Raw genomic sequence first — 13,443 nt, forward strand, 5'->3', positions numbered from 1 at the left:
CGTGCGTGAGTGTTAGCGCTACTGGCACTAATCTGACACTGCCTGGGGCAACGCAGACCTTGACTGACGCTAAAACCTTGAAAACAACTGATGTCACCCGCCGGGTGATCAGGGGGTTAAACCTTTATTAGGTAATATATGGCGGGTGCCATGATGCTAAAAAAAACTAACTAACTAACCAGCGTCACCCGTGACACTAAGACAGTGATCACTGGTGACAGGGGGTTAAAGGGTTAATTAGGGGCAAGCAGGAGGTTAAAACCTTTATTAGGTAATATATGGGGGTACCTGACGCTATAAGAACCTGACGGTGAAACTAATCAACTAACTGGCTAACACTGACATTGACACTAATACGGCGATCAGAAAAAAGATCTATCAGTGACACTGAGGCGGGGTGAAAGGGTTAACTGGGGGGGTGATCAAGGGGTTAAACCTTTATTAGGGGGGTTTGGGGGGTACCCTAGACCTAATGGGGCCTACTACTAATTGCCCTAACACTGATTAAAGTCACAAGTGACACCAATGCAGTGATCAGTGAAAAATCTGAAAACTGCAATTGGTGACACAGTGACAGGGAGTGAAGGGGTTAACTGGGGGGGGGGGGATCGGGGGGGTGACAAGTATACCTACATGTACTGGTGTTAGTGTAGTGTTGTGCAACTCATGGTTCTCTTTCCTCTCTCTGGAACAGAAAAGAATTCCAGAGGGGGAGATGACGTCACTTCCCCTGTCTGTGTTTACACTTACAAACAGGGGGAGCATTTTCATTTGCCAGAACCGATCAGCAGGTCCAGGCCAGAAATCATTGGCCTGGACCTGAAGACTCTGCTCCAAATCCGATCACCTGCGGCCGCGAGCGACGTACGGGTGCGTGATTATGTGCACCCATGCCACTTTGCCGACGTATATCGGCGTGAACCAGTCAGCAAGTGTTTAAAGCGTTTTACAGCTTCAGGTGTTTTTGTTTCGCCAATAAAAAGCACTAGGGGGAGGAAATTAGAGGTAGAGAGCTGCTGTTTGAGCAGAAAATGCATTTTCAGGCATTCCCATTGAGGTTAATGGGGCCCAGTCTGCCTCCAATCTGCCAAAAAAAAAGCTCATGTACTTTGAGCGTCAGGCATTTTTCTTCAGGCGACAGAACGCTCAGATGTGAACAGGGGCTATTGGAATGAATGGGATTTGACTTGTTGAGCGTTTTGGAGCTACAAGCTTCAAGCAGAAAATCAGTCAGCTGTGAATGGGGACTTAAAGTTTTATACAAATCTTGAACTGTGCGGCTTCAAACTATGTGCTACTGGCTTTTGCATTATCAACATTTAGTTAAAATAAAGAAAACTGTTGCCTGTGCTACATAGAGCTGCCTCCTTACATTTTTAAATGAATAAACATATGCTAGGCCATGATTTATTGAAATGTTTCCTCGCCCAAGGCTTATGGAAGACTGTGAAAAAAAAAAAATCTGTTTCTATAAAAAAAAACCACACTAATTGAATTGTACTGAAGTCATTTGGTAGACAGGGTTTGATTCCCAAGCTACTGCTAATGAGTAGAAGCCCTAATGACCCATAGATTTGTTGCATCCTCAATTTTTGTTTTGTGTTCTCCATGATTCACTGCACATGCAAAGAGAGTTCACGGATTTCACAGCGTACAGTGTTGCAGCTGTGCTGGCTAAAACTGTCCATGGCCCTGGACAACAAAGCCTGAGTATGTGGTACATCTCAGCCAGTGTGAAGCATCATTTTTGCTTCTGCTTCACCGACCTGTCTACCCGAGGCAGCAGTGAGCCCTTGACAAGAGCAGAGGCAGGGAGAGCGGCGTAGGGCGACTCGACAAAGCCGTTCCTCTCGCTCGGACTGGAAAGTGGAGCAGGAATTGCAGCATCAGTAATTCCAAGTTACGCTGTGAGACAGCTTTTCACAGCAAGTTAGACTTCTTAAGTGTTCACATTAGGCTGGAGATGACTGAAGACGATCCAGGTGTGACTCGGACAGATAGCAAGTCTTTTTATAGGGGTATTTTCCTGCATAACGTAGCTGATATTTTTCCATCCAGTCTTGCTTTTCTTGTGTCTGACAAACAAGATATGTCAGTCCTGTCTTCAGTTTGCTTTACTAGACAAATCTATGTGGAAGAATACATACAACATCCCTTTTTAACCCGATAGTGTCTAAAATCAGCCCTAGTAGTCTAAAATCAGCTCTTCGGATCTGTACAAAGTTTGCATGTGACAATAAATGATTTGGTTATACCCCTCCCACTTTTTTCAGGTATTTTTTAATATGCCCTAACTCTTAATTAAAGTAGACAACAGTGCATTTGCAACAACTTGGGGCCATTGTTTATTCCCAATTAGCTTGACGAAAATGTGTGTGTGAACAATAAGAAAGTTAATTGCCAGCGGAGCGAGTGTCTGCATCGGGTATCTTGCAGACCTAATCAAAACAAATGTCATTGTATCGCTAATATTCAAGTTGACAACCCCCCATGGTTGATCCCTCCCGCCTAATCAAACTTTGCGTTTTTGCTTCTAGATAGCTGATCAGCTTCCCTGGATTTCGCTGACGACACAGGAAAGCTTTGCCTGAAGATGGAAACACTGGAGTCTGAACTGACCTGCCCTATCTGTCTGGAGCTGTTTGAGGACCCACTGCTGCTGCCTTGCGCTCACAGCCTCTGTTTCAACTGTGCGCATCGCATCCTGGTCTCCCACTGTGCCAACAACGAATCCGTAGAATCTATTAACGCCTTCCAGTGCCCCACCTGCCGTTATGTCATCACACTCAGCAAGCGTGGCTTAGAAGGACTCAAGCGGAACGTGACTCTGCAGAACATCATCGACAGATTTCAGAAAGCATCTGTGAGCGGGCCTAATTCCCCTAGCGAGACACGCCGTGAGCGGGCATACGATACCAACAACAGTATGACATCTTGCGAGAAAGTACTCTGCCAGTTCTGTGACCAGGACCAGGCACGAGAGGCCATAAAAACATGTGTGACCTGTGAAGTGTCCTACTGTGATGACTGCTTGAAGGCAACTCACCCTAATAAGAAACCTTTCACAGGTCATCGTTTGATCGAACCTATCCCTGACTCACACATCAGAGGATTAATGTGTCTGGAGCATGAGGATGAAAAAGTGAACATGTACTGTGTGACAGATGACCAACTAATATGTGCCTTGTGTAAACTGGTTGGCCGGCATCGGGATCATCAAGTGGCTGCTCTTGCTGACCGATACGACAAGTTGAAGGTAAGCACATCATCAACTGATGTCTGTTGGGCACTTTATAATCCTACAATGGACATTATACACATACGGGTTTGGCAGGTAAAAATCAATAGCAGTAGTTGTAAATACCTTCCCAAAACCAATCAGAACTCAGCTTTTCTTAATCTGCCCACTCTAAACTGGCGAAAAACTGATTTCTGATTGGTTGCCTTGTGGTTTTATAGAATTTATTTTACTGTTTTGTTTAATAATCCCATTAACGCCAGTCAAGTGTCAATACCATCCAATGTAATATAGGAATTTCATACAGTACTGTACTGGCATGTTTTATAACATCAGATCTAACCAAATTCATTTTCATTTGGCTTGTGAATTTCATAAAGCTTAACATTTTAAGCTGGCTTTCAACAAAATAAATGAATGCTAAGTAGAATATAATGATAAGGTCACGTCAGTCCAGCGTTCTCCTAAACTGTAGAGGTAATTAGCATGGACTTTGTCAGTATTTATCATAGGAATTAAAATAACATATTACCATTATGTCCCCGTATAATTTTCAAGTTCAAAAAACAGTTTACAAAGAACATAGCATTTTTTATGTCTTTTTGATGGACATACATGACTTATAAATTTCCATAAGTACATTTTCTTTGTTGTATTAGCAGAACACACGTATTGCTTTTTTTTTTTTTACTGTACTCAATCATTCCTGCACATACAGGTGGAACCATATAATCACACCATCAAAAATGTGAACATCTACCATTTCTTTGTATTCAAAATAAAGCCATATTTTTTTCAGAGCTATTACCAGAAATTACAGAAACACGTCTTTTGTTCCATAAATAATCCCCGGGATATTGTTGGTTTTTTGGCGCCAAGCTCTGTTAATTACTTACTTACTAGTGTTGCTAATTATTTTAATAGTAGATCATCCTTCACTAGGCGGGAAACAAAGAGAGCCTGTGTAATCTCCTTCTTTTAGCAGAAATGGAAAGTAAATTCTTTGGTTTCTTTATTTTTAGTTTAAATACCATGGCACTCAGCTGATTGGAATATGCAGCATAGGCGGAATGTATGCGCTATTTGCTGGCAAGTCCTCATTCTGACAAGTTCTAATCCATTCTGTACATGGACGCAACTGTTGTCATAAATTATACATTCACACCCATCAAGAGTAGAATTAGTTGAAGTGTACATAGTCTCATTTACACCGCTTCATATAGCAAAAAACATATGTAAAACATATGTTGCTCATTTTTTTAGAACGCCAATGTCCTCCCACGCCTTGGAATAAATAAATGTAGTAATTATGTAGATTTATTTTTTTAACTTTTAACTGTTGGTGAGAGTACTGCAGTCATTTTTTTTCACATTGAAACATTGTCAAATCTCCTTGACCTGGTAGGAGGCCACTATGTGACATCTATGTAGGTAGAGGAATGGATAGTACAACATTTTTGCAGCTTTCCAACTAGATCAAACTCCTGATAGCCATTTAGTAGCCCAAACCATTACACAGTCCTGCCCTAAGCAGAAATATGCCAGGTTTTGGCCATCATACTGCCGATTCCATAGGGAGGGCAACAAATGCTAATCGTCTGCTATTTTTGCACCAAAAAAAAAAAAACAAACTAATTGGGGCTTAAAACTACATAACAAATGGTTTATCTCTACGAGTGAAATAAAAAAGGAGATTTCAGTTAAATAAGTTCCAGTGTCACAGTTCATATTGATCACAGGCCAGAAAACCTTCCGATTACATATTGGTACTCGTAAAGCACTGCTATCTGAATGGCCCGCTGCAGCGGATTCCACCAGCAGGATGTTGCTAAAATCCAAAAATGTATTTCCCAATCATTGTACAAAAGAGTATTGGTGGAGAGAGTTTTAAGTAAATAAAAGGCTCAGGCACAGGTGGAGGATGTAAATTTAAGCTTGAAACTTAAAAAAAAAAAAAATTCACATTATTTAAGTTTCTTTATCCAGACTAAATTTGGGAAACATTGAAGTTGACGTACTAAAGGCAAGTAGGCTGTTCACTTTGCAAGGGAAGTTGCACTTTACATGGGAATTTGCACCAGAGCTTAGTGAATGAAAGCAAAGCTCTGCTGACTGTCACCGTGCAGTCATGTGCAAGCAAAAATGCTGTTTTTTTTATTTTGCTTGCACATGATTTGGGTATTCTTCGCAACGTGAAATTTCACCTCATTTACTAAGTTGTGTTGCAAATTTTATTGCAAAGTGAACAGGCTATTGTGTTTCGAAAATCATCCCTGTTATGTCACCTTGGAGGTGCTTTTGTTGTGCAAAGTTCCTGCAGTTTTTACCTTTAATTATTCTTATAAATTAATTCTTATAGGCATGGGTGCAGATGAATATATTCAATTCTTTAAACAAAAGGTATTTTTAAAAATCAATATTAACACTAAGTTAAAAAATACATACACTCAGAACTTAAAACCCTTTTCTTAAAAATGAAAACAAAGGCATAATTAGACATGTTTAGTAGCGACAATCTACAAACAGATACTTAGAGATAATTGCAGGCTTTTTATTCTTTGCATAGCTTATTTTTCTTTTTCTCCACATTCTTCTCACGGTTGCTATTTTCACTATAAGCAGATGAATCCATCTCCATTTACTTTTTGGAACTTTGGGTCTGCCTCCTGGAACACGGGATAGCACTGATGGTGTAGCCTTCCCAGGATGCATCTCTGATGCCCTGGTTACATCACCAGTGCCTCACTCTGCCAGAAAATGGTATAAAAGTATTTGTAAGTGAAAGCAAAAAATGTTTGTTTAACCAGTGAATGTAAGCTGATGTGATTTTTAGTGAAAGGGGGGAATGTCTGCTTTACCTAGTTTGACCGTTATTAAAGTAAATCAAAAGTCAACAGTTATTTTTTTCATTTTGAAAAGGTCAGGACATGGATAAAGCCCCTGTCTTGTTTTCTTTGCCATCTGTGTCCCATTTAGGAGATTCCATTTCTTTTCTTGACCAGTACTTCTCCCTTAAATGTCCTCTTAGACCATTGCAACTGTAACAGGTGCCCCTCTTTGAAGATTTACACGCTATTCCTGTTCAGGTGGCAACTTAATGTTTTATATTTGATCTCACTTTCTGTCCTGGTAAAACAAATTGTCTCCGGGACAGGTGAATCACCCCAGCAAGCGGGCAGACAATAATAAAACTTGACAGTGGTTCTAATCCTTACCTACTCAATCCAAAATAAAAAATAGTTTTGGCTTTAGATATACTTTCAAGTAAAATCAGCAAAAAAAATAAAAAATCTGAAATCAAACCATCATCAATCCAGCCAAGCTCAATTAGTATGACCGCCAGTCAAATGACTCTTCTTTACCTGTTGCATGTAATAATTCTTAGATATTCCTGGGATTATAAGCTTGGTCAGGCATAAGGTGCTCCTCTTAATTGTTTAGTATATGACACTGTGGTGCATTATAAGTCACCTAAAGTAATAACAGTCAATCTGAAATCGTTGTTAACTGAGCTCATTGCAGTAACCTAAAATAAAATTAGTGTATGGCCAGCTTAAAGTAATTCTTTAGTCTGAAAAAAAATTAAAATAAAATTCAGCAGCTACAAATACTGAAAAGGACACTTAATCCAGCGCTGTCCTCACCTGGGCCGGTTCTTCTCCAGTCTTCGCTGGCATCGGCATCTTTAGCGTGGGAAGCCAGCTGTGACTCCTTGCAGCTTTCAGCCGGGTTCCCACTATGCATCCGCGAGATGCGCTGCCCTTTGTGAATTGTCTCGCAGCCTTCTGTGACTTGTAAACTTCTTCGTGTCCCAAGAGGCTGTGGACAGGGAGGGAGGGGGACTAACCTCCACTCGGATCACCTAGGCCAGTGATGGCGAACCTTGGCACCCCAGATGTTTTGGAACTACATTTCCCATGATGCTCATGCACTCTGCAGTGTAGTTGAGGATCATGGGAAATATAGTTCCAAAACATCTGGTGTGCCAAGGTTCGCCATCACTGACCTAAGCCATCACCTGTGACCAGGTACCAGACAAAACCAGGTACCCCCCGCCCAAAAAAAAAATAATAATAACGTGGCAACTGCTGAAAGAGGAAAGTGAAGGTATTGCTACAAATCTAGAAGTCATTAGTAAAACGTCTGTTTTACTGAATATCTACTCCAGTTGGACTTTAAATATGCCTGCATTTTTGGGGTTGATAGTTTATAGTTACTAGCCCATTGCTAAAGTGATATTCTCACTCTATGGTTCCATTTATGATCTTCTTCCTCACTCTACACCAGGGGTCTCCAAACTTTCTAATCAAAGAGCCAATTTAGTGTCCTTCAAGCTTTGGGGGGGGGGGGGGGGGCAAACTAATAGCTAATGGGTGAAGAAAAGTCCCCGGCATCAGTGCCCCATCATTGGTTTTAATAGGAAGAATTGGTGCCCTATTTATTTTTTAGTAGGGGATTGGTGCCCCATCATTGGTGTCAGTTGGAGGAATGGTGCCCCAAGATAAGGGCAAGCAAAGGGCCAAATCCGGTCCCCGGGCCACAGTTTGGAGACCACTGTTCTACACAATAAAGCCTGGTGTATGGAGGACTCTGATTTTAGCGATTCCGCACAAAATTCTAAAGTGCAACATTGGCCGAACAGTGAGCAGAGGACAAGAGAAGCCTCTTATAGGCCAGATTTAGCATGGGAGGAGATTGCAAGAGGAACTTCATAGCGTTTAAGTCTGCAAAATTAACCATAACTATATTTATAGGTGTTCCACATCATTCTCCCTAGCAAAGCATAGTAATTATGGGTAGAAGTCTATTTTAATAGAACTTGCAAACGGATTTTACATTCCCAGTGTTTATATCCACAAGAAACATGGCTTTTAGACCTTACGTGCCAAGCTGAAAAATGTCAGACAGATTGTCAATCCTAAACAGTTTTGTAGATGTATAAATCAATAGATCCTGTCTGTCATTAGTTTTTCTGTTAGAGCTGATCAATTGGATATGGGAATGCATCTACTTTAGCTGTGATACCAAATGGGAAGGATGCCCCATACTATATACAGAGTTAACGCGGTATTAAACCCAAAAGCAAACATTTTATATTGTTAGCTTACCAATTCTTAGATGTGATGGCTACATTCATTTTTTTTCTTCTATTTTCATCTGGTGATCCAGCCAGAAAGTCTCAAAAGAACAAGCTCTCATGCAGATATATCAGTTACAGGGATGAGACAAACCATTTAACACTGGCAGTGGTGCTTATAATGATCGGCTTTTATTTATTGATCTGAAACCTTTATCCCGTAAGGGGGAACATTTTTGTGTGCTGTAACTGCTTATTAAGTATTAGTTGGGGTTTGGCTTCAAATTGTTAATGTGATTTAAATCTGCTAGTACATCTTATGCCCTGTACACACGACCGGTTTTCCCGTCAGAATAAACTCTGAAGGTTTTTCTGACGGAATTCCGCTAAAGCTGTCTTGCATACACACGGTCACACCAAATTCCGGCCGTCCAGAACACGGGGACGTACAACGTGTACGACGGGACTAGAAAACGGAAGTTCGATAGCCAGTAGCCAATAGCTTCTGTCTCGTACTTGCTTCAGAGCATGCACCGTTTTTGGTGCGTCAGAACAGTATAAAGATGATCAGTTTTCCCGATAGGAATTGGTTCCGTCAGAAAAATTTAGAACATGTTTTCTTTCTAGGTCCGTCAGAATTTTCAACGTAAAAAAGTCAGATGGGGCATACACGCGATCGGAATATACGATGAAAAGCTCCCGTCTGACTTTTTCTGTCGGACATTCCGCTCGTGTGTACGCGGCATAACACTCCCTTCCACCCAGAGTGACAATACTGCTGTCCAACAGTACCTCCTGTGCTTGTTCATCGGGTGGGGTGGGGGGGGGCGCACTCTTGGTGTGTCACAAGCAAGATCACCAGGTGAAAACAGAGAGGAAAAAGCCTAAAAAAGAAAATGAATGCAGCCACCACATCTAATGATTGGTAAGCTGCAGCATGTTTTTATTTTTGGTTTTAGGTTTAATACAGCTTTAATGCAACTCCTCTCAGACAGTAGAGATAGCTATGTAATTGCATCTTACCCATTCCTGCCTCTACAAGACTCCTGGGACAGACAACTGTCTGGGTGCTTCCTGCCTAGGGGAATAAGGATATTGTTAAGTAACAGAATTGACGGTACATGTACGGCTTCAGCAAAAGCCAGTTAAATTTTCTGGCAGGCCTGTCGAGTGGATATTCTTGTAACCTCTCACTGGGTATCTGTCAGCTGGATGGCACAGATGTCTAGAGAGGTGGAAACATACAGCTTCCACCGAGTGCAAACCACAAAATGAGTGTTCCTAGATGAAACCGCTTATCGGGAACACATTCTATTTTTATCTTATGCAAACATTCAATTACATGAATACTTAAAGGTGAACTCCAACCAAACCGCTCATACCAGTTAAAATTGCATATATGAATATGTATGTGTGTATATATATATATATATATATATATATATATGTATGTGTGTGTGTGTGTGTGTGTGTGTGTGTGTATATATATATATATATATATATATATATAAACTTTTTCTTTTACAAGATGTTCTGTGTAGTTTATAAAAGTGAACAGGGCAGAACTGATTACAATATTTGGAATTTTTATTAATACAGGGGGTCCCCTAGTTACAAACATCTGACTTACCAATGACTCCTACTTAGAAACAGAGGGAGACAACAGGAAGTGAGATGAAATCTACCCCTAGGAAGGGAAATTCACTCCTGTAAGAGTTATTATGGAAAAAAGGTGTCTCTACTGAAGCTTTATCACCAATCCTTGCTTCCACAACAACCCAAAATTTTCAAAATCCAATTGTTATTGGGACAGAAAGTGAGGTGAAATCTTCTGAACAGGGACACAGCAAAACAAACATTACAAGGGTGGTTACCCTTCCCTATGCTATCCAAAAAGCTTAAAAATAGTTTTTATGTCTGGAGCTACACTTAAAAAATGTACCTGTCCCGACTTACAAACAGATTCAACTTAAGAACAAACCTACAGACCCTATCTGTTTGTAACCCGGGAACCACCTGTAATCATTCCAACACGCACAGTCAACAGTTAGATGGTTACATTGTATGGTGGTCAAGAACAGAACAGAAAAAAAATGTACATGTAGTAAAGATCCAAAAACTACTGGAGGGAGGGATTGGCAGAGAGGGGTGGCTAACACTGAATGGTTGGTAAGGTGGATGAGTCTGGCAGCAGCATTCACGATAGACTGAAGAGGAGAAAGCCTGCGTAGAGGTGGGCCTACGAGGAGGGAGTTACAATAGTCAAGACGAGAGATAACAAGGGAATGAATGCGTAGCTTAGTGGTTGTTAAGCTGATGTTGTTAAAGTGACACTAAACCTTAGTTTTTTTAAAAATAACAAACATTTCATACTTGCCTCCACTGTGCAGTTCATTTTGCATAGTGTGGCCCCGAACCCTTGTCTTCTGGGGTCCCCCAGTAGCGCTCATGACTCCTCCTCGCATCGGTAAACCCCCTGGGAGAAGCGCTCTCCCGGGGGGTTACCTTGCGGGCGCGCTCCCGAGTCCAGCATTTGTGTCTATAGACACAGAATGCCGGACTCGGCCCCTCCGGTGCCCACATCATTGGATTTGATTGACAGCAGTGGGAGCCAATGGCTGCGCTACTATCAATATATCAAATCAATAGCTGAGAACCCCAGGCAGAGAGGAAGAGCGCGTCTCTGCTGAGGGATCGAAGGGCTTAGGGGAGTAAAATGGGGGGGCTGGGGGGCCAGTCAGTGTCAGAAGTTTTTTCACCTTAATGCATAGGATGCATTAAGGTGAAAAAACACGAGGGTTTACAACCCCTTTAAGAAATGACATTGACTAACCTAAATAAAACAGTATATTAAATACTTTGCCTACATAAGACCTAATTATTTAAGGAATGCTATCACTAAAGGAATGTTAAGGCATTAATGGTTGACCTCCTTATAAAAATGCTAATTGTCTGGCCTTCACATTGATCTCTCACTTTAAGAGGATCTTCTCAATCTCACTACCTAGCAGATGGCACTCTGCACTCTACCATTTTCTATGCTCCTATTTTCCTGGAATGTTGTGATCTCTATGTTCTTGGGACCAAACATTTTTGCCTATCATCTGAGTTTTGCTGCTGATACCCCCCTTGGTATATTTTTGTGCTCACATCTAGCGGTTTTGTACCTGTGAACCTAAGCCTCTAGTGCTTTTGTCTGTGCTCCTGTAGTCTTCAGTGGATTTTGCTCTTGTATCTGCCTGGCATCCTATGTTTAGTATTTAAGCTGCGTGACCATGGACATTTTTTATTACAATATAGTTCAAATTATTGGTACAGTCAGCAATGAAAATGAAAATATCTATCATGTTATCATGCAGAATTTCTGCTTGGCTAGATTTTTTTTTATTGTTGGCCTTAGTCATTTACCATCTTCTATCTGTTCTTACATATTTCCCTGATAGCAGCGGGTTTCCTTCCTTCCTCAATAGGTCAGGCAAATGGCAGACTTTAATGGAGACATCATTCTGATTACCCTGTGCTGTGGGAGTGACAAACGGCAATAGGAACACCTTGTTTGTGTATTTATTGGCTGACTCATTTTTCCTAATCAGCTCAGTCTGACGGTCACTTGCACATTAATTAATGAATCTGTGCTTGTACTTCCTTTCCATTCGACTTTATTTATGTTCTTGTGTAGGAGGTGTTTTACATCTGGTTATCTGATGAGGCTTCATTTCTCCACGGTCCTCTACAATTTACCCTTTCGTGTCAGATACACTGTTGCTGTAGTAATCTCTTGACATGCTTACAAACATTACTGATTATATATTTTTGCTATCAGCTTGTAATAAGCCATTAGATAACAGTTTGGTGATCTTTTCATTTTTTGGTCTGTTAGGGCGATGATCTACTGTACATGGAGCACTTGCAGACAGTGACGGCCATGGCTCAACGAGGAAATAGTGGTTGAACATTGTGTAAAAGTAATCTCCCCCCCTCCTAAACTGACGTGTTGATTGCCCCCTCCATCTTTCTTTAGAGGTATCCCAACGTAAGAGGTAGCCCAATGTGACCATTTGTGTTTAGAGAAACACTGGCCAAGAATGATTCTTGATGGCGTATAGGTCCTACACATCCAGCTATCATTTAGTATCGGTGGCCAGTTTTATTCTGACACATAAAATATAACTAAATGTATATAACAGGGGTCTCAAACTGGCGGCCCTCCAGCTGTTCCAGAACTACAAGTCCCATCATGCATTTGCCTCTGGGAGTCATGCTTGTAACCGTCAGCCTTGCAATGTTCTGCAACAGCTGGAGGGCCACCAGTTTGAGACCCCTGGTATATAATATATATATAGTTTTGGATAGGGTGGAGATGGATTAGAACAACTATTATGTTTTAATTGCTGTCTTTGTGCCTGTTAGGGAGATTCACCTATTTGTCCTGTTTACCATTATTATTGAAAGTGAAAGTAAATGAAAATCCCAAATTTTGGGTTGTCCCCAGAAAAGTTATAGAGGGGAAATTTTACAATCGGAACACTACTCTTAGTTACCTGGGGGTCCCCAAGGGATGCAGGGATTTCCTCTCACGTCCGGTTTTTACTATGGGACAGGCAGTGAAGTTAGATCTCCCCAGTGGGACACAGATGGCCAAAAAAAAATAAACCTGACTGAGATTATGACCCTTCCTTACTCTAATCTAAAATGTCTATAGTTATACTTTAATTCAAAAGACACAGCCATGGAGGAGGGATGGTTGCAAAGGCACTGACTTGACAACATCTAATGTACTCATACTAGAAAAAGATCAGTTGTGCAAACACTCAGTAGCCATGACACGGGTACATTTTTTTGCTGCCAGTTGTCGTCTTCGGGCAGAGATTGAGGTGGTAGGCACCTGAGGGTTCCACTTTCAGTGCATTCTCAGAGCAATGGTAGCACATTGTATTGCAGTGCCACCCAGACATCCATTACCTAAATTGGGAATGGGATATAGTGTTTGGTATATGAAAAATGCTGGGTACAGAGCTTTATTGTAAATGGTGAGTCACATTAAAGCAACCCTGTCGAGGAAATAAAATTGGCCACAAGCTATCAATCTTCTGTGTTTAATTCTAGGCTTGGTGGTTCCTCCAGCTGA

The 13,443-nt window shown here is 41.2% G+C and overlaps 1 protein-coding gene across 2 annotated transcripts in view; it reads left to right on the forward strand.

Moving 5' to 3' along the window:
• The window catches only part of MID1 (midline 1), a 659,238-nt gene that overhangs the window by 489,527 nt on the left and 156,268 nt on the right, over positions 1–13,443 (forward strand). For both annotated transcript variants that reach the window (XM_073616351.1, XM_073616350.1), the window contains exon 2: positions 2,538–3,256. In XM_073616351.1, coding sequence (XP_073472452.1) covers positions 2,594–3,256 — 663 coding nt within the window. In that variant the 5' untranslated portion in view covers positions 2,538–2,593. The remainder of the gene's footprint in view (positions 1–2,537; positions 3,257–13,443) is intronic.

This window comes from Aquarana catesbeiana, linkage group LG02 (genome assembly GCF_042186555.1).
Source record: "Aquarana catesbeiana isolate 2022-GZ linkage group LG02, ASM4218655v1, whole genome shotgun sequence".
NCBI lineage: Eukaryota > Metazoa > Chordata > Amphibia > Anura > Ranidae > Aquarana > Aquarana catesbeiana.